General features: G+C 40.3%; 1 protein-coding gene and 1 long non-coding RNA gene across 5 annotated transcripts in view; both read left to right on the forward strand.

The window, feature by feature from the left end:
- LOC139623341 (uncharacterized) overlaps positions 1-22,551 on the forward strand; it is a 343,520-nt gene that overhangs the window by 61,679 nt on the left and 259,290 nt on the right. The window lies entirely within an intron of this gene.
- Positions 1-22,551, forward strand: part of fancl (FA complementation group L) — a 34,039-nt gene that overhangs the window by 9,640 nt on the left and 1,848 nt on the right. For 2 of the 4 annotated variants that reach the window (XR_011691473.1, XM_071481473.1), the window contains exons 6-12: positions 1,644-1,740; positions 6,867-6,935; positions 16,848-16,998; positions 17,118-17,201; positions 19,216-19,261; positions 21,323-21,404; positions 22,133-22,249. Coding sequence is in view for 2 of the 4 variants with exons in the window: in XM_071481473.1 (XP_071337574.1) it covers positions 1,644-1,740; positions 6,867-6,935; positions 16,848-16,998; positions 17,118-17,201; positions 19,216-19,261; positions 21,323-21,404; positions 22,133-22,249 (646 nt within the window). In the remaining 2 variants the exon portion in view is untranslated. The remainder of the gene's footprint in view (positions 1-1,643; positions 1,741-6,866; positions 6,936-16,847; positions 16,999-17,117; positions 17,202-19,215; positions 19,262-21,322; positions 21,405-22,132; positions 22,250-22,551) is intronic. The other 2 variants (XR_011691474.1, XM_071481475.1) reach the window with 1 other exon arrangement.

Genomic DNA, 22,551 nt, shown 5'->3' on the forward strand with positions numbered 1-22,551 from the left:
TGTTCTAGCTCCATGTCAGAACTGTTCTCCATCCAAACTAACGCACCTGAAAACACATATCACATGACCATTCACGTACACTGGGTATGGACATGCCAGTGTAAACAGGAACCAGATTGTCCACTCTACAGTTGCAGAGAATACTACAAACAAGGAACAGTAAATGTAGTTGTATCATTAGCAGAATTTATTGTAACTGCACAACAAGTGCTAACAAAGACAACAAGGTCAGTAATGCTTATAATTCATTATCCATGTTGCTGTCACTACTGGTAGTCCTGACTGATAAGACCCAGTCAGGGAGTGAACATGAGTGTCTGCGTCATTGTTAACGAAAGTCTCAGATTTAGGGGCTAGAAAACTCTGGAGTAGTGTTTTAAAACTAAAACATAGTAGTGTGGACGTAGCCCCAAACTAATGAAATTATTACAGGGTAAGTAGATTTTTAGGGCAGAATGACCACTCACTAACCTATTCAGCTGATGGGAATTGTTTGAGGAAATAGAAAAAAGTAATTTATATGAATGAATTAGTGTTTAGTTAGTTGTGATGAGTTAGTTTTAAATTGTTATGTAGGTGTAATTTGTTTTTCCAAATATTCGTCTGTTCACAGTTATTAAAAGGTCCCATATTTTACACTTTTCCTGTGATTTATTTGAAGTGTTAGTATCCATCAGAAGATATATTTGTGGTTTTAAGAACCAGAACCCATCTCACTGTAGTTTTACATCTCCTCTCTCAGGCTTCTCTCTGGAGCTCTAGGAACAACAGGTTGTTGAGCCAATCAAAAGAGAGGATCTGAGGCTCTCTTTTGATTGGCTCACTGACTGTTTTCTGAGAGATCTAATAAAGACATAGCAGATTTCAGGTAAATAATCAGGGAAACCAAATCCTGAAAGGTTGGATGGTGGGTCTAGGTGGGCGGGGCTTGGGGCATGGCTGAGAGCGGTGACTGCTTTGTTGTAACATCACAAAGTTACAGAAGTCCTGACGGCTGGTTTTAAGGCTCAGTTTCTGAATACAGGCTGTGTGCATTTCTCTGTGGACTGAGGCTTTGATACTTTCAAAGTATTAATATAGAATCTAGACCTGCTTTATAATCAAAAAACACATGGAAATCCACCTTTATACAATGTCGGACCTTTAAACATGTATATGTAGATAAGTATACAGCTGCAGCATTATTCCATCAGTCAGGAGATCTGTTGGCTGAAGAGCCCTTAGACTACATACTATTGTGCAGTTAAGAGAGTGTAAATACAGTCAGTGTGTTTCCTTACAGTTTTATTGGAAAGCATGAAATCCACAGTGTTTCTGGTGACTCAGCATGAAAATAATACTCCACCATGAAATCATAGAAAAATCACTTGCTGGAGAAGAATGCAAATTAGAATAAAGAAAAAAAGGAAAGAAAATTTTGCTGGATTTGAGTGTGAATGTGGAGATGTGGAGATGAAGCCTGATGTCACTGTGTTGGTGCCCAAAGTAATAAATCTGAAGGCTGAGTTGATATCTCAATATTGCTCTCTGCCGCTGTGATTAATGATGGATGATGGCTGTTGTCAGTGTACAGTGTAATGTGTACCCTTCTCTGCAGATGGATGTTGATTTATTGTGTACGTGTTGTGTGTGTCCATCTTCAGGCTGCTCTCCATAGACACAGAGTTTCGAACATTGAGACTGAAGGCGCAGGACTCCTCTGGACGGCAGCACATTCTCACCATTAAACTCAAGTCTAAGGTAATACGCGCACACACACACACACGCACAAACACACACACACACATACACACAGTTTACTCTAAGGACTCAATAATTTTCACAATTACTCATCATCAAATGGAAAACTCCACAGCTCGATGTTGACCTACAGGCAATCCAAATCCAAACAGGTCGACTTTACCAAACGCAATTTGCTGATAGCAAATGAGTGATTTCCATCTGCACAACTAGATCTAGGTCAAACTGGAGAGGGTGTGCAGAGACATGATAACTTGCTGTGACTAAGATATAGCACAGATAAAACATCTATACACAGACCTGAGCGTGATGGAAAATCTGCATAGAGAAAACTGATACACCCACACTGCATAGCTGCTGTCTCTGCACACACAACCTTTATCTGCTGGAACTGAAGGTACATGTAGTCTGGTGGAATAGTACTTTTATACAGGTGTTTGTATGTCACAGATCTCCAGAATGTCAGATAATAATAATAATAATAATAATGATAATAATACTTTATTTGTATAGCACTTTTCATAAATAGGGTTCAGCTCAAAGTGATGTGACAAATTTAAAAGGAGAAAGGGACTTAAGATGAGGAAATTATTTTAAAAAAACCCAAAAAACAGGGAAATCATTAAAAGAAAACAAAACAGGGAAATGATTGAAAAAATAAGAAATCATGAAAAAAAACAGGGAGATCATTAAAAAACACAAAATCAGGGAAAATATACAATAACAGGGAAATCTTTTTTTTTTTAATCAAAAAAAGGAAATCATTAAAAAAGAGCTAATTAAAAGCTAAATTGAGCAGGCATGTTTTTCAGTTGTCATTTAAAAATATCCATTGAGTCCGCACCTCTAATGTTTCTTGGCCGGCTGTTCCACAGTTTAGGTGCATAATGGATGACAGCTGCTTCCCGAGTTTTATTTTGGCTGACTTTTGAATATTTCGAAGCTGTAGAGCATCTAAGAGCTTGTGGAGGGACATAAAGCGACAGAGAATCAGTGATGTAAAAGGGCGCAAAACCATTATGACCTTTGTATACAAGTAGAGGGATTGGAGGATACAGGGAGCCAATGTGGTCTAGCCAGTACAGGAGTAATATGCTCTCTCTTCGTTTTTTTCATTATAGGTGTAGCATGAGTTTTGAATTAGCTGTAAATAAAGACAATCAAGATCAAACAAGAGATGACAGATTTTGTTTAACGAAGGAATACTGATATTTAATGCTCAATTATGGATGTGTCTAGACTCAACAGATCATACAGTCATGAAAAACCTGGAACCTGAAAAAACATGAGCTCCAAAAAGATTTTGAGAGAAAGATTTGATAATTATTTTAACGTGGTTTGATGAATATCAGTTTTAAACATGACCTGTATTTGTCTTTAAATCACTTCATGTTGGAAGTAATCCACTTTTTGCTACACACACACCGGGCTCTGCTGTCTTGCCTGTAGTCAGGGCCATCATAGATCATAAGTCACTCATGGACACTATGAGCCATAGTGTGTATTGTGTGGAAACATTTGGCATTTGGAACAGGGGAGAGGACGGCGCTGTGAGAGGATTGACCATGGATTTATCATGTTTACACCATGCAGTGTTTCCCCTTGGATGGAGTTGTAGCAGTGGAGGTGAAGCAGGAAAATTATTTTTTTTGTTTGTTTGTTTTGTTTTTTGGTGTGCTTGCAAAGCACCCACAGCTGCAAGTTTTCTGTGTATCAGCACCATGGGGGCTCTTGAGGCCAAAGTACATACAGTACATTTGTGCATAGTAATGAGCAGGGCAAATATCTGTATAGCTTACGTATGAGATACCTCAAGATTTAGGAGAATACACTTTTATTGCTCTTATGGGCCCTGCTCCTACCTCTGCATCTACATTTGACAACATGCAAAGCCACTTAAAGTTCCTCTCCAGGCATGTTTTAACCCTGTAAAAATCCCCTGTTATGATTAATATTTTGTTTGACATGGTTTTCCCTCATAAAAAATGAACAAAAGGAAAACTGGGGCAGTAAGCACATCTACTTACTTCCTCATCGAGAAATCTGGATCAGACCTTGTGCCCCGCCCACCACCTGCTTGCTCCAGGTCTCCAGGTGAAAGAGCAGAGAGTATCAAGATGGTTAGAGGAGGAAACATCAGAGAGACTCAGCCACATGTTTGAGCCTCAGTCAGACCCAGACTCAGATGAGGAGTCTGTTGAGACCAGAATCAGAGACTAGCAGACGGATCAGAACAGTTAGCGTAGTAAGCATCTTTTATTTGTTAATGTTTGTTAGCTTGTAACTGGCAGTGGCTGACACAGTGTTAGTGGTTGTATAAATGCAAAGTCTTGCTCTCTGTACTGTACTCTGATTGTTTAGCCCTGCCCCCCTTCCCCACAGGTTGACAGGATTGGTTCCGTAGATTATATGACATATGAATCCCTGGCTGTCTGAATCTGTTTTTATGAGACATTGGTTCATTGCAGTTCCAAGTTGGAAATACTCAATCATGGTGTTGACTGATTATTTTGCTCATGACATGTCTTCTGTTGTATAAAAAACATTATATTATCAAGGTTAAACACTTGATTTTCATCGAAAAGAAAAGTATCTCCAAAAAACTCCGTCCATTCATTATCCATACCGCTCATTAGCCATCCTTATATGGTCATGGGGTGGTCTCAAGACAATCCCAGCTGACTTTGGACAGGTTGTCAGTCTATCACAGGCCTGACATATAGAGACAAACAACCATTCACACTCACGTTCACACCTATGGGCAATTTTGGGAGGATTGTGGGAGGAAGTTGGAGTACCCAGAGAAAATCCAGGCAGCCACGCAGTTTGAACCCAGAACCCTCTCACTGTGTGGCGACAGTGCTAACCACTGCACCATTGTGCCACTTCAAAAAATTGTGTATCCATTTGTGTATGCATTGCTCCCCTTTCAAAACATTGCTGTCAGACAGCAGAGTGATCCACCTCCCCTCCCCCTAAATTAATGAGGTAACCTCCTCTTCATCACCACTGGAATCATTTCTCTTTCGTCTTTTGATCAGTCAGTCTTTTAATTCAAACATTTGACAGACAAGCTAGGAGTTTATGTGTGACCCATATCACCCACCGAGTGACTGTTTACATCCACGAGATGTTAGCTAGCAGCTAGCTGGCTGTCATTCATTCTTAACTTTCCTTTTCCTTTTTACCAGAATTAACCTGCATCGCCACACTGTTATGTTATCAAACAGTCTTCATTTACTTCAACATAACAGCATTTTCAGTCATAAAGAAACTTTAAAATATATAGTTTTTCCATATACTATGTAATGTGAATGTCTCTGTGAGGGAATCTGTCAGTTGTCTTTGAGATTGACAGCTTTCTCACGTACAGTAAGGTCTGCCTCCAGGAAGAAGAAAACAAATTGGTGCATGTGAAATACCAACTATCTTTGTATCCAAATGTTTATTTCATATGTTTATTGTTTATTTCAATAAATTACTAATAATATGGTTATGGTAATAATGCCATAAATAACACTGATAATAATAATGAAATATTAAAATGTTATATATTCATGTATATACAGACAATATTACAACAATATCAATAAGACATTAATAATGTAATAATATAATAATTATTTTTATGTAGTAGGGTAAGGGAGAGCACCTAGCAGGGCAGGGCCCCCCAACACCTCCAGTGGAAATGGCAATATGTTGTGTCTTAGTCAGAAAATACTCTGTGGACAAGATGTTGAGTGTTTCCTAATGTGACTGGAAGCTGGAGGTAATATCACTGTAAAATATAAGCAAATTTGCAATTAAAAGTATTGAGGTTAAAACATAAACTCAAGAAAAGCTACATATTCTATACTATTGTACAGTTAAAGATATGTTCCTCACCTCTGCCTATTTCAAACCTTTTCTTAAATCGCAGTCAGAGGATCTAGTCGCTGGCAGGATTTTTAAGTATCTCATAGCGCTGTTGCACATTCTAGGGAATGGTGGGTGGGTGGCGTGGTGAGATGGTGCTTACCTAAGCCCAAATGACATCCGCTGGGGACAAGGAAGGGTGGTGGGACCCCACTCTGTGCCCACCTGCCCACCTGGCCCTGCTCACTCCTCTGGCACTGGGTAAAAATAGCTTGGAGTCCTCCCTGCGCTCCAGCTGCTTCCATCAGATTCAGCGCCAGGTCATCCCTCACCAGGCACAGCTAGGGAGGAGGCATCACTGGCACGGACACATGGAGGTTTGGCTGGCAGGGGAGTGAGAGAGGAAGAGCACTGGGGAACGGACAGGGAGGAGTGTGATGGTGAAGGTGAAAGGAGACAGGAAGTCTGGCTCGTATGTCCTGAACAAGCTTCTTATTGAAGACTTGGTGAAGTTTTGGCTTCATATTAAAGCTGAGCAGCACTGATGCTACAGTTTTCAGAAATTTCTTAAAAATAAAAGACGGTATTCAACTAACAATAATCACAAACAAATACAGACCAGTTGCTATAACAAGCCCAGGTAGAATTATGTAGCCTTTAATAGATGATCTGGTCACTTCATCATAATGGTCATTTTCACAGAATCAAGTCCAATATTACGACAAATCCTACTTTCCTCCACCCCACCAGTTTTTCTTTTTAACAGAAATACAGAAGTCAGCACTTAATACACATTTCACATTAAAAGCCTACGAGGAACAGTAGGGATCATTCCCTTTGATCCTCTTTGAGGCTTTAACTGTGAGAGCTCTGCATTAACAGCAAACAGCATCAGCATGACTTTTACTACAATATATTAAAATCTTCATAAACTCAAGAATAAGAAATAAAGGCCTGTTTCAGATTAATGTCCTATTCCCTCTGTAGTTAAAGTAAGTAAAGGCCATTGTGTGGGAGTTTACATTTAAACTCATTAGGTCATATTGCGACTGACACTCAGTGAAACACACAGGTCACAAAGGTCAGGGCTTTAAAGATCTTACAGTATAGCAGCCAAAATAACATGATGACATGAGAAAATGAGAAAACAGCTGTGACAGTAAAACCTGGCTTCCTGTGCCAGACTTGGTAGAGCAGAGATCAGGAGGATCAATTAACTTTTATATTTAAATGAAGCCTTAATTTAACTGTCCCATCTTTTGCACCCACAGCACCCGGCAGAGGCTCCTGAATGCTCAGCTGACCTGCCAGTCCCTCTGGCCATAACGTGGACACCACAGGTATGGAAACTGTATGTAACAACTGCCAGCATTTGAAATGTTGCTAATACGTTTTATTCTCCTGGGTCGATGCAAACTATTCAAATAGGCTGCTTCAGAGTAACACTAATGTTCAAAAAACACAATATAAAAAATCTTAAAGGTCATATATTGTATAAAGGTAGATCCATGTGTTTTTGATTATAAAGCAGGTCTAGGTTCTATATCAATACTGTGAAAGTATCAAAGCCTTAGTCTACAGAGAAATGCACACAGCCTGTATTCAGAAACTGAGCCTGAAAACCAGCCGTCAGGACTTCTGGGACTTTGTGATGTCACAACAAAGCAGTCACTACTCTCAACCATGACCCAAGCCCCGCCCACCTAGACCCACCATCCAACCCTGCAGGATTTGGTTTCTCTGAGTGTTTACCTGAAATCTGCTATATTTTTACTCAATCACTCATAAGACAGTCAGCCAGGTCGCTGTTGTTACTAGAGCTCCAGGAAAGAAACCTGATAACTCTCTCTCAGGTAAAATTACATTGAGATTGTTTTTATAACCATTTTATAGCCCTGTTTCCAAAAAAGTTGGGACACTGTGTTTTTAGTTACATTTTGTAACTAAAAATAGAACGTGATGATGTGCAAATCATGTAAACCCATATTTAAGTGAAAATAGAACAGGGACAACATATCAAATGTTGAAACTGAGAATGTGTGGCTGGCATCAAGTTCAAGTTTATTTTTCATAAAAACATAAAATTTCAACATTTCAATATTTGACATGTTGTATGTTCAATTGAATATGGGTTTACATGATTTGCACATAATCACATTCTGTTTTTATTTACATTTTACACAGTGTCCCAACTTTTTTGGAAACAGGGTTGTATATCTTCTTATGGAAATCAACACTTCAAATAAAACACAGGAAAAGTGTAAAATATAGGACCTTGGTATAAAAAAAAAATAGAGGACCTCTTCTAAGTATTAATATTAGTACAAATAATTAACATTGCAAAGTGATGATGTACTAACTAACGAAACATAAACCACAATATGCATGTGACACATCAAAATGATGCCACTTTTTGATGCATGTCTGAATTAAAACTACTGTAAGTTCAAATAACAGAGAGTTTAAACCCCTTGAAAACTGCAAAAAAAAAATCTAAACTAGTATTTTCCATCTGATAGAGGCACCGTAAGAATTAACATTAAACATTAAATTAAACATCAGTATATCATCACAATAAACATCACAATATTTGGGTTTCTGGTAGACTAAATTTAAAGTTGGACCAAACTGAAAATGGTCAGCAAGCTTGTGAAGGTCAACCTCCTTTATTCTATTATTAATGATTAAGAGCTGTAGCTTCATGCAGCTCATTTCTGTGTGAATGTTGTGATTTTCACAACATTCATTTCAGGCAAGGTCCACTATGATTACATCTTTAAAAAGGCTGCACAGTAATGCACTCAAAAATTCAACTAAAAGAAAATCACTACTTTCCTAAGGATGTGACATTTTTTTTTAACTTTTATTAATTTCATTTAAATTCAGAATCTGTTCACTCATCTATAACTCACCCAGCTGTACTTGTTGTTGTTGTTGTTGTATATGCAAGATTTTAAAAGCTTTGGGTTAAGTACGAGTGTGAAGTGCTGTAACACAGCAGTCGTGTTGTAAACAAGATACATCACTGACCTCTGCATCTAAAAAACAACAAAACACACACACACACAATCACCATAGCAAGGGCAGAGGTTTGATTTCAGAAGTGGGGTTGACATAATACATTTCTCAATATTAATATAAAAACAAACCTTGACACTGAATGTTGTTGAAAAAACAGTCTCTGCTCAGGAGCTTGAGCACATCACTTGGTCTCAATCAGCAGATGGAGTTTGACTTTGTTGTTTTTTGGAGAACTTAAAAGTTCAAAGGTCATTCTTGACCTCAGAAACTGCAGTAAATGCTATTTCCTTCCTTTTAGATTAATTGGGTAAATAAACTATGATGAAACAGGTTGTTGTGGTTCCCATAATAATGGTAGTTCAAGGAAAAACTAATTAGAAATTCTACTAAATTTGTATATAATTTCTATATCATTCATCTATATCACTAACCCTGCTTAGAATTTAGTTTCCTGATGACAGATAGCAGTATTTTTAGTGTCTGCATCTCTTCCTCTCGGGCTGCATAAAGCCGGATTCATCTTTGGAACACAGGGTAAACAACAGACTCTCTATAGATATCAGCTGCATTTTGATTGATAATTTCACTCGCTGATCGTGCCACCTTAGTGTCGGACAGATGAGTTGTCATCAGAACTCCTTGTGCTTTAATTATCTTCCCTACAGTAACTGAGTTCATATTCTGTACGGTAGAGTTGGGCTAAAGTTTCACCTTGTCTTATTACTAAATAGAACCCCATTTCCTCTGCAGTAGACACAGATATTTATCGACACCAGCTCCGATTGCCATTGATGTAAAATGATGAATTTTTTCCCCTTTTCCGTCTTTCAGAGCACAAACACTGTAAACACACCTGTTACCTGCCCAGCACTGGTGTTAAACCACGAGCGCTTCAGCTACACTGTGCTCGGGAATGAGAGTGAGCTGTAGCCCTGAAAGAAGTTTTAAAAAGACACAATCACAGATCAAAGCATCTCACACGGAGGCTCTGCAGAGAAACAATCCGGGGATGAGAGTCTGTACGGCAGCTAACAGCTCACTGTTTCGTGTCTGTGTGTATGCTCTGTAACTGCATGTGATGATGTTGCTCCCCACAGTGCGTTCTCCGTCCAAACAGAAAGGCAAACTTGTCTGGCAGAGTAAAGGTGTCAGTAGCCTTTTATTAGCGGGTCTACCTGCAATTTAAAAAAATTTCAAAACCATATAGGAAACCATAGCTGTGCAGTTCTCAGGTTACGTTTATTTATTGGTTGAGATGATGAAGAGTGGCATTTGTGGTTAGAAGATTGTTTGTGACAAAAATGCATGGTTTAGCTCTGAAGCCACGCCCTAAACCCTGAATGCACAACAACAAATTGACCTTCATGGTGTCTCTACGCAGGAGGTGGTTCAGCCATGTCTTTCAGTTATCCACCTCACGTACATCTGACAGACAGGACACACTCGAGTTCACGCTGCTGACATACAGCTGCATCTGTCAGCTCCAACGGTATCATTACGTTTGTTGACGACAGCACAGTGGTGGGACTCATCAGCAACAATTATCAAACAGCTGACAGAGAAGAGCTGGAGCTGCTAGCAGCAGGGGGGTCAGACCAACAACCTTTTCCCCAAACACACAGAAAACGAAGGAGGCTGAAGATGACTTCAGAAAGACGCTCGCAGACCACACCCCACTGACCACCGATGTACCGCTGTAAAGAGGGTAAACAGCAAAAAAGCTCCCTCACACACGACAGCACTCTGTACTCTCCACACAGCACTTCCTGTGTGGACAGAGGAAGATGAGCCTCCCCCCACCCATGCTCACCACGGTCTCTAGAGGCCTCGCTGAGAGCATCCTGACCACCTGCATCACTGTCTGTAAGACCTAACAGTGAACAGTGAGTACAGTGAAGAGGATCTTCATCGTCAGTGCTTCTCTCAGCATCATCCAGGACCCCTCCCACACTTTATATGTGTTACTGCAACTCAAACCCCAAGTTCCAGCCTATTTTCTGACATTATGCACACAGAGCTGCAGTGATTGTGTGTTCAGCTTTGGAAGTGGTTAAAATGTGGTGGCCCCAAAAGCCTCCTCCAGCAGAGGGTAGGGCAGTAATGTCCACAGTGCTCTTGCTTAAGTTTTATTGCTATAAACCACACATACAGTTGATTCATGAGCCAATCGGCACTCAGCACAGACCTTCTCTCATTTGGATTTTGGCAGTTGAACACTGGAACCTGAGGGATTATAAATAATTTCTCTAATAATTATTATTAATTTGCATCTTAAAATAAAGTGCTTAATTATTTCCAAAAATGAAATAGGCCTAAAAAGTGCAGCTTCAGTTTCCCTTTTTCTTCTTTTTTGTCAACTTCATTTCACATCCTAACAGTCTCAACCATTTTTCCTTTTCTCTTTCTTTCCCTCTTATATCCCATGTTACCTACTTATTTCTTCGACGTTGTCTATCATCTCGTCTCTCACTCACTGACTTGAGTCACAATGATTGGCTAAGTAGCATCATGTGACCAGTGCTGTAAAGGGTAGAAAAGCAGCATCAGTTAAAATAGTAAGGTTCCTTCAAACTTTAATAATTTGCAATTATTATACCTTTGCCCCAGCGACAGCCAGGATGGAGGCATTATATTTTCAGTTTGTCCGTCCATCCGTCTGTCCCATTCTCACAAACCTTGAAAAACTTTATATTTTGCACAAACATTCATTTGGACTCAAGGATGAACTGGTTAAACATCAAAAGTCAGGGTCATTGTGACATCATAATGTTCGGCAAAACATCTCTAGTATTCAGCGGAAGAGGAGATTATGACCATATTTCCTGCAACATGGCTGGATGGTGGAGGCATGATTCTAAGTTTATTGATTATAGGTCTGTGTCTGGAAAGAACAGCATCTGGGTCCAGACCACGTTCCACCTTATATTGCCCTGACAGAAACCATAACTGCTATTTTTTTCTTTGTGATTTAGTTTTCAATAATTACAATAAAAAACAATAATTACTATTCTGTTTCATGTCAGGAAAGAACCATATTTGTAAATGGTCGTGGTGGAGAGAAATGTAATGGACATTTCAGAGCCACAACTAATTTCCAGCTGTTCTATCACAAGGATCAGCCTGTTCTGAGGTTGTTGTTTGTTAATCCTCAGAGGAAGATGTTTCCCTTCGTTGTTTTTTTTACAGCCACAAACAGTTGCTTTGTCAATCACAAAAACTACTGCTCCATATCTGAGCATTGCAATATATTGTGTGTGTGTGTGTGTGTGTGTGTGTGTGTGTGTGTGTGTGTGTGTGTGTGTCTGTGTGTGTCTGTGTGTGTGTATGTGTGTGTGTGTGTGTGTGTGTGTTGCTGAGCTGATACATGGCAGGCGTACAGTGAGGACCAGCTTAGAACAGCGCTACCGTATGGAGCCTGTCTGCCTGCTGTGCTGTTGATGGATCTCTCCCACACTGCAATATGAAGTGTGTGTGTATGTGTGTGTGAGTATGTGCTTGCGTCTGTGCCAAGTGTGTTTTTGTCTGATGTGTGAAGGGTGTGTGTGTGTGTGTGTGTGTGTGTGTGTGTGTGTGTGTGTGTGTGTGTGTGTGTGTGTGTGTGTGTGTGTGTGTGTGGGGCAGGGGGAAGGGCTTGTCTGTCGACAGTCCTGACATGTTCATTTGAATGAGTAATTATTGCTTGCTCTGTTGCAGGGCCAAGACGTGCCACTCTGTGCATTTGTGTGGAACTAGAATGGGAAGAAAAATAAACCTGTGTGTGTGTGTGTGTGTGTGTGTGTGTGTGTGTGTGTGTGTGTGTGTGTGTGTGTGTGTGTGTGTGTGTGTGTGTGTGTGTGTGTGTGTGTGTGTGTGTGTGTGTGTGTGTGTGTGTGTCTGTCTGTCCTTTGTGCTTGCAGACTATACAAAGGGGATTTTTAACAACCAAAAACTGCATGTATTAAGATACTGAGAAAGTTTCAGTGGGAATAAAATGTGAACGTGTGTGAGGACAGAGGACTGAAGCTGCCAGTAGCAGAGCTAAAAATATTGATCATTTCGTGATAGATACAGATTATAACATTCCATCTGTATATTCTCCTTTTGTCTGTTCAGCAGACTAAAACACAACCAAGGTTGTGACTCTTGATCCCTCATCATATGTTGCATTTGTCTATGAGCAGTTTGCCAAAAGACTGATATTCCCTTTTAAAATGGTTTATTTTAATAGGTTTTAGATGCCAGAGGAGGTGACATGTTCCAGTATTTAACAAGAAGAGAGGAAGATTTGAGAAAAAAAATCTCTTCTTTGCTCAGATCCCATTAATCATCTCATAACCATAAAATTTATCTTCAAACTCCCTGGGCAGGTCCTGATCTCCACCTTGGAGTCTGAAGTTTTCATTTTACTTGGATATCAACCAGAATATACCAAAAAAAATCATCACTCTTCAGAGGCTGTAACCAAAATATATTAGGAATTTTTTAATTTAACTAATTTATGATGTGACATTCAGTATTCTCATCATTTAATTTTCTCTTTATAGAATTGATTCAGCTAATCAGCTGTTTCAGCACTAGCTAGTATCTAGTCAGTAATGAGTATTTTACTTTCAGTATTTATGTTTGCTTCACTATTTGACAGTTGAGATGTGCCATAACTTAGTAATATGTACAAGGAGGAAGGACAGGACATATCATTTACACTGTGGTATCTGTCTAATTTCATCAGGCCATTGTGGACAAAGTCAATGAACTGTTTTATTGCACAGTTTAACATCTATGTGATTATTTACCTTTGTTTATTCACTAGATTAATCAAAAAATGAGTTTATCCATACATTTCATTGACTTTATCCATAAACTGTTTCTTAATTGATTTTTGAGAAAATTAACGGTAAAATTACAGTAACACAGTATCATACATATGTTGACTGGCTCTGGCTGGCTCCAAAAGAGTCTGGCTCCAAAAGAAAGTCAATCCCCATAGACTCCCATGTTGAAATGTCCAACTTTACAGCAGAAATAAACATGTTCACAGCCTGGTGCAGTGCAATCTATAGCTCATTTCCTCCTTCATGACAACGGTACAGGGCTGATTCTTATAGAACTCATCCATTTAAATTTATTAGAGCTAAAGTTATGCAGAAATGAGGTTGTGGCCACCTCAAGCGACAGGTGGGTGTGCGTATACTTACCATAACCCGACATGCATCGAAGTCTCAGCTCCACACACGCCCCACCTCTTTGCCCATTCTTGGATTAATTCTGGAGTTAGGCGGAGTCAGGCACTGCCAAGATGGCAACAGCGGAGCGGCCCACTCTGTGCTTCAAAACCATTCTTCAGAAACCTGTGGGTAACATCACAGAGGCTTTGTCCATCTTGATATACAGTCTATGATCTAGACAAACAAACAGTCTGTGACTCCATGGTGCGTTCACCGACACTCTGTATAGACCCAACTAATCACTTTACCCGATAGTGTTTTGTACATGGGTGCCTTCATGTCTCCTACAGAGAGAACAGTACTGTTGACACATATATATAGTAACTTACAACTCAAAAATGGATACAGTCACAACTTATACAACCGGTACAATACAATGCCACATTATGTAGAATGCAGTAAAAATCTAGATTGAGAGTGTTCTCCTATTTTTTTACGAGAATGAAAGTGAATCATTTTTAATTCCTTTGTAAATAAGAAGCTGTTTTATTGAAAATAGGTTAAAAAGAGTCTGGTTTGATAGAGTCCATGTAAAGAGGAGTGGATTTTTTCAGCCTGGCTGCTATTAAGAGCTAAATTGAGGTCAGTCAGAGATATCATAAATAGATAAAGCAGACTGATTGAGACGGCCAAGGAGCACATCTCAGCTCAGATTCAATGTCTTTCATACTTTCTTACAGCCTTCCACCCTCACCCATGTTCTTCTGTCAGCTACAGCAGGAATTCAATTACCAGCTCTTCTTCCTTTTTTTTTTTTTTCTTTCTGAACTGGGCCGAGCGTAGTTATCCTTAGCAGTAACTGTAATCATGCCACTGGCATTAATTGGGCTGTAATTGCTGAGGCTCTCAGCACCTGGACGATGCTTAATTGTGTGCACTGTGCTGGCACAATGACCCATAATTTTTGGTTCATTTTTTCCCCTAATTTTTTCCTTCTCATTCCATCTGTATTGCACTCCCACACCTCCATCAGGCTCCCTTTCTCCTCTCCATGTGGGTGTATGTGAACATGTGTGTACCTTAAGTTGTTTCAGTTTTAACCAACTGGTTGATTGCCATCTGCACTTTGAGTTCCCTCCAATTGCCTCAAATGAGTCGGTAGAAGACCTCTGCATCCGGTTGTATCAGTCTGGTGTTTTGTTTGTAATAATGAAGTTAAATAATTCTGCTGAATGCACTCTCTCAAAAATAAACTGAATCACAATTTACTGTCTCCAAGCTACTGTGGGGGGCATTTCATACAGCAATTAGCTGTATTTACCCTTAACTGCAGGGCTGCTACTAACAATTATTTTCATTATCGATCAATCTGACAGTTCTTGTCTCGATTAATAGATCAATTGATTGATAGTGCAGTCCATAAAAAGTTAAGATGGTCAAATATCTATATCACAATCTCTCCAGGCACAAGTTGACATATTCAAATTACATGTTGTCCTACCAACAGCGAGAAACAGATGCAGTTTATTATCATATAAGACAAAGAAAAGAAGCAGCAAATGTTTGATAAATGACTGAAACAGTTGATTCATGATCAGAACAGTTGACTGTTTCTGGGAATCAACCAACTGAGTGATTGTTTTAGCTGTTGGTTCACTGTCCACTAGCTTTTTTTGTTTTGTTTTGGTAACTCTTGCTGTTATCTGCTAAGCAACTGCTTGCAGCTGTAACATAATACAGAAACCTTCGATCTTACATCTGGGCAAGTAACTGAAAAAGTATCAAAACCAACATTTAGAACCTCTCACCAACTCAGTCTTGCTCAATGTTGGTTGAAAATACTACCTTGTGTTCAGTCACGTGACCTCGCCTGTAAGTTACGCGAAGTGACACTGAACAAAAAGAAGTCAAACGCAAACACTGCAGAAAAACAGTTCAACTCCAGCAATCAGTTAAATCACTGGAAGCACAGTCACATTGTTGAATATGAAGAGTGCATGGCTCAAAAAGAAGAGAGACCAGTAAGCACCAGAGTAAATGTTCATCAATCACAATCGAGGTAAAAATTTGAAATAATCATGACATTGATTTGAAGTTACATCTGAAGTCTCAAGATAAGAAAAGATGCAGGATTTTCCCCAGTCTGGTCTTACAGAAGTCAAATCCTAACTAACTTTAGGAATACCACCATGTTATCTCAGGTTGGGAAATCCTAAATACTCAATTCAACATTCACTAACAACTTTTATGTCTGTTACCAAGCAACCAACACTACTTTTCTCATCCCACCCAGTCGGTCACTTGACTCTGAAAATCTCCTTTAGCAAAAAGAAGCGCAGCAAGGCACAGCTGGCCATAGCTGCTCGGCTAACTGCAGTGGCCTCACTTCGTCAGCCTCTGCCATGAGCCTCTCAGTGGATAAATTCCACCTGTTAACTTTTCGTTGGTTGTGTAAAAACTATAAAACAGGAACCATATGGATTAAACAAGCTAACTAATTGGTGATAAAGTGAAAATTGGGACAGATAAATTTAAAAAATTTTTTTCCTAAAACATGTCCTAACCGTCATTACCTTGGTTACCAAACAGTTCAAATAAGATCTGCAAGTTAGGAAGTTTCTGTAATTTTCTGAGGAAAATAATTAGGACATTAGTTTCAACTTCTTTTGCTTTCCATAATGGAGTATTTAAAACGTTGTGGGAAATAGCCTCGTTCATTTTCTTTTTTCAAGACAGAGCTCAACTTTCATCTTTCAGCCTAAGCGAGAAATAGCCTAGCTTAGCAGATATGGTCAGTGAACACAGATTTTAGTGTAGTCTCTGTGCAGGCATCAATAAACTTGTTAACTTGTTGAAACAGTTACAACTCGTAGCTCTCCCCAAGAACCACTAATTGTTACATCTTTGTTTGTGTGCATGTTGAACGAGCATGAGAGAAGGTGGAGGTGTTGGTATATTTGTGAACTTCGGACAGAGCCAGCATAGAAGCAACAGTCTCAGTTTGTCTTCAGTAACAATGAAGAAGAGGTGGGTTATTATTATGCTGTTGTAACTGACCTCTGGTTCTATTCTGGACTGGTTTGGTAGAGTACTCTGGAGCAGCTCAACAATCAGTTCCTGCTGGTTTTGGAGTCCCTGACAGAGTTCTGGGACGTCCTGGACGAGATTGACAGCAAGACCTGGATTCTGGAGCCGGAAAAACCCAGCCGGTCTGACACCATGAGGCGGATCACCATTGGTACGGCGTAACACCTGCAGGCAGATTTTAGCACAGCTAATTCCAGTCATCCAGACACTGTGTGTATAATCCAGGATCACATATTGTCGTTGGGGTGGGTTCATCCTGTCTGTGTGCAGGGAACAACGTGTCCATCAAAGTGGAGGTGGATCCCAGACACCCTAAGATGCTGCCAGAGTGCTGCCTGCTGGGAGCCGAGCATGGTATGTAGGACCCCAGAGACATGGCACCACTTCAAAGTGTGTTGTCAGGCAGCGTGAGAGCATAAGAAGCGTATCTGCTCTATTACACACCCAAAACTGACATACTGTATGAAAGCATGGAAAATCCTCTCCTCATTTTAACACACTCATCAACTGCAGACGAGCTTTGCCAGTAAATAGTTTTAAAGGTAAGCCTCCATCATTCTGGACTCTCCAGGATCTCTAATCCCTCAGAGGTCAGCAGCACCATCAGGCGGGGCTTAGCTTCAGAAGGCAGTTTATTTACATACATTCATACAAACGTAGCCAGTAACACATCACAATGAATCTGGTCAGAGGTCCAACACAAGAGTAAAAATGTGGCCTGTTTCTCTCTGAAAATGATATTTAGTCTGAACTTAGACTGAATTATGGTTTTAGTTATTAGACAACTGTTCTAATATCAGTAGAACTGTTCTTTGTTGCTTTAGCTTTGATAAACATTCAACTGTTGCTTTTTTTTTTTTTGATAATAAAATTTCAGTGTCACCTGCAAATGGAAATATAAATGTAATGTAATGTATTTTAAAATTTATTTCCAAAACCAAACAGAGTAGGTGGCGGGATTGTTTTTTTTTTTTTTTCTCTAGGTTAGCCCTCCCCCCTCCTCTGCAGGCTGTGCACAGTCCAAATCAGCTCCTCCAAACATAGGGTTCGGGCAGCGTCTCTGAGTCGAGGGCAGAAAATGTGGACCAACAACTGACACAGTTTTTAATATAGCTGTGACCTAACTGAAGTCCACTTAGCTGTATTTTGGCAGCTGGACAGTCACAGGACAGTGTTAAGAGACGTTTTTTGATTAGTTAAAGGCTCAAATTGACCTGTTGAAATTCACTGGAACTGAACTCTGTGCAGAAGCAGCACAGAAAAAATCAGCTGAAGATGAATGAATTGATTTAGATCAGGGATGTTGCTGCTGGTGTGACCGAGCCTTGAAACTCAGGCCCTCGTGTGTTTTTTTAAAGTTAATTGATTAATATGTGGCCTATTTTTTGATTAATCAGGTAAATCAAAAAATGACATCTTCAAATTCCTTTATTCAATTAAATCTCTTAAACATATTCAAACACACTGATGTTTGCCAGGTTTTGTTGGATAAATCAAAATAGTTTCCATTAATTTGCTGTAGATCATCTAATAGACTAATTGCTTTTGCATTAATGTGAATAACTGTGTCCTGTCATAAAGCCCATATCACTGTAATCAAAAGCCTGATTTCTATGAATAACGTGTCAACTGAGGATCAGTCCAAGCAATAAAGGACAAAATTCTGCCTGGCAGCTATTATTCAGATCAGATCAGTGAGAATGAATGAAATAGCGCCTCTTTTCCACTGATCCCCACACATCTCGACTTCTGCCAGGCTGGTCGTGTTGACTATTGTCTGTCGTCATGTCAGAGGACTTGCTTCCAGAACGGCACATTTTTCATTCTCACCACGCCAACACGGAGGCATCTGGCGAGCTTCAGATTTCTATTTAAATCCCTGTCAATTGTTGGCCATTGTTTCTGTAAACTCAAGGTCATGCAGCTCCTAGCCTGTTGCCTAGCAATGCAACTCAAAAGATATTAAACACATACACACTTCAGCCAAGATGGGAGGCGGCGGCGACCCTCAAATACGAGGGGTCACACGGAAATATTGCTTTTTGCATGTAGGAATAACAAATAGTGAAAGTGATGAGTGCTGCACAGATACAAAGTTCCCCTGTGGATCAGAGGAAGCAGTGATAGTTCATATCCGACAGTGGTGGCGGCGCCGTCTGTGCTGAACTGGGCTGTTGTCAAATGAGAGACAGCGTTTGAGGGTATGCAGAGGAGGACAGTCTCATTTTCTGAGGGCTTGTACTGTGTACAGCAGTGTGTCTGCAGCTGTTTGTAATGTGTGAAACAGACTCAGAATTAAGGCTTTTATTAGTGGTTCAAATTACATCCAATACAGAATAATTTCTTTCTTCTCATGTTGCTGCTGCAGTGGTGACGCCACTGAGGAATAAGCTGAACGCCAATATGCACCTGTGGTAAGTTCCTCTGCATCGACCAAGCTTTTCCTTAGACTGGATGGATGATAATTCTGCTTTTCCAGTTTTCAGTGGAATCATGTCAAGGCGACATGATGATCATGTGATCATGTAAGTTTCTATTGTCTAAATGTTATCAAGCTTAATTAAAAATCAACAAAATTTGTCATTAGAGTTTGTGTTTTACACACATAGAAAGTTTAGCAGATGTCTTGTGTAGTGGTTGTTTGATGGATGATTATTTTAGGAGATTTTGAATAATTGTGCCCATGAAAAGACCAAAACCGACCATGTGTTAGGAGGCTCTCACCTCGGGGACCCGGGCCTGGATCCAAGCACACTTGACCCTTGAGTGTGAACGCTGTGTACTGTTCCCAGCAATCCACTTGACAAGGTGGTCTTTAGTACAGTTCATGTGTGCTCAGGTACAGTTCACTTCGTGTGTGAAAGTTCAGATCCACGCCTAATGGTTCCTGGCAAAGATGTATAATGTTAAAGCTGGATGTTTATAATTTTATACTTTAATATTTTTACATTAAAGTTCCCATATAGTATAAAAGGTAGATGTCCATGTCTCTTTTGATTATAAAGCAGGTCTAGGTTCTATATTAATACTGTGAAAGTATCAAAGCCTCAGTCCACAGAGAAATGCACACAGCCTGTATTCAGAAACTGAGCCTTAAAACCAGCCGTCAGGACTTCTGGAACTTTGTGATGTCACAACAGCAGTCACTGCTCTCTGCCACGCCCCCAAGCCCTGCGCACCTGGACCCACCATCCAGACCTTGCAGGATTTGGTTTCTTTGAGTGTTTACCTGAAATCTGCTATATTTTTATTCAATCACTCAAAAAACAGTCAGCCAATCAGAGCATCACTCATGGGTTAGAAAAATGGCTAATGTGTAAGCAAACAGTTGCCTATTCACACATCCAGACATCCAGCAGGCACAGTGCAACATTATCATCCATCTGGAGTTGTGTTTGTGTTCACCTCAGGGAAGCAACAATTCACTTGCTCTTTAGTTCTGTTTTGGTCTCCACCAGACAAGTCTCTGGCTGTTGAGGTGCTAAATGTTCCAGCTATACGCTAACTACGTCTGACATCTGGTGCAGAGCAGGTAATGTTTGCTTCTTACAGCTCAGGGCTCTGCAGTAAAGAGACGTCCACTTAGACAGATGTCCTTCAGCAAAGGCCTGTTTGTTGTAGAGCTCTGTGCCCAGCAGGCAAAATGGGGAATAGTGTTGCTTTAAAAACATGATACAAATATGTATGATTGATAAAAGAAGTCGTTTACCTGAAACAGCTGGACACAGCCAGGAAACCTAACTGACACAGGAGGCAGAGGTGCATTTGCTGCCTTCTGCTATAAACACTCACCAGCACCTTGTCCGAGTTAGTGTGTGTGTAGCAGGATGGTTGAGTCATACAAAGAATAAAGGACACGGTGTGTGATGAAGGAACAAGAGTGTGGCTCACTGATGTGATTTTAATCATGTTTGAGCTGCAGTTGAGCTCTGTGGCTCAGAGGAATGACATGTAACACACACACACACACACACACACATACACACACACACACACACACACTCAATACTTGTTAGTAGGAAACATTCATCGTTGGTTTTGGTGTTTTCATGAGTGCGTCATCTCCCCAGCCCTACCTGGGGTCTTTTTACCCTGATGTGCAGTAGCATTATCAGTGTCTAAGTCACAACCTGCTCCACTATGAGAGTAAATAACCATCTGATTATCAGTCAGGAAAAAAAAAACACATAATGACTCCTCATTTAGGCACAGAGTACAGACAACAATCTGCACTTCCTGACAAATGAAGAGTGATTATTTATTTTCCCTCCATGCTTGACAAGTCTGAGGAAAACCTTCTTCCCCCGCTGCTCAGTTTGATGCAGCAGAAATCCTCCTGTTTCTTTCTCTTTTTTTTCTTGTTTTTTTTTTTATACCATTGGTAAAAGCCTCCTAATCATCCCCCAGTGTTTTTGCAGGCTTATTTGCATGTGGTTAATTAGTGTGTGAAGGAGCTGTCTGTGGTCTGCTGGCAGGAACCCGGACTCCGGCGTCTTGCACAACCTCCGGGATGTTTTGGAGATCGAATTCCCGTCACCTGCCACCCACGAAAAATCTGTATGTCACACAGTTGCCCCCTCCCATCACGATTACCTCAAGGAGCTCTGTGTGTGTGTGTGTGTGTGTGTGTGTGTTGCCATCATTTTTTACATGTGTTTGTGTGTCTGTTTGAGCTTTAAGTTATAAGGGGGCGGACATACACTACTGCCTACTTTTCTGTCTATTTCCATATTTTTCTTTCTCTCTGTGTTTTGTTTTTTCCACGAGGTGGGCACAAACTCTCCTTTAATTGGGTTGTTAACAGATAAGATCATTAGAATAACAAAGATGGCAGAATTCTCTGCACTATCAAATCGCTTTAATTATGCAAAACCATTTATCTCTCTTTTTTTAAACACGTTCTTTTCCCCTCCCCCCTCTGCGGATGGGTTGAAAGGGCGTTGTGTTTATCCGCTGTCACCACAGTGATTAATGCTTCAGCTTCATTAACATTCAGAGGAGTGCAAAAAAGTTGAGTTGACCAGATGTTGATTTTTTTTTTTTAAACCTGCCATCCTCTGTCTTAATGGATAGCTCCAGAAAAACAGGAGCTTCTCATTACGCCAAAATGCAAAAGAGAGAGAGAGCAGAGGGTGTTAGAAGGTGATGTCAAAACTAGATCTAACTAGGTTGTTTGTAAGTGGTTACACAGGTCCACATCTTCAGCATCTGTAGTGTGTAGAGTGTTAGTGTGTGACAGTAAGATGAGTGCTGATTATTTCTATTCATTGTCTGTGTGTGTGTAGGCTTTCAGCGCTGAGTGTGGGATTTGTTACTCCTACCGTCTTGAAGCTGCGATCCCTGATCAGGTGTGTAACAACCCTCGCTGTGGACAACCCTTCCACCAGGCCTGTTTGTATGAGGTATGGACACAATCAACACACACACACACACACACACACACACACACTCTCTGGTACTGGTTAATGAAAAGTTCAGACAGGAATAGACTGATGTGTCAGTTAACGTATTCAGTTCATTCATATCACGTCATGTGGTGTCATGGTGGAGCCGTGTCTCACTGTCGCCTCTCAGCATCAAGGTTCGGGGTTTGAGTTTGCATGTGCTTGTGGTCCTATGTGGGTTTCCTCCCACAGTCTAAGGACATGCAGACTGTAAATGTGTGCGTGATAGATATATTTTCATGTCTGCATGAATTGCTCCA

The sequence above is a fragment of the Trachinotus anak genome, unplaced genomic scaffold (genome assembly GCF_046630095.1).
Source record: "Trachinotus anak isolate AG129_WGS33_773 ecotype Australia unplaced genomic scaffold, CSIRO_AGI_Tana_v1 ptg000007l, whole genome shotgun sequence".
Lineage (NCBI taxonomy): Eukaryota > Metazoa > Chordata > Actinopteri > Carangiformes > Carangidae > Trachinotus > Trachinotus anak.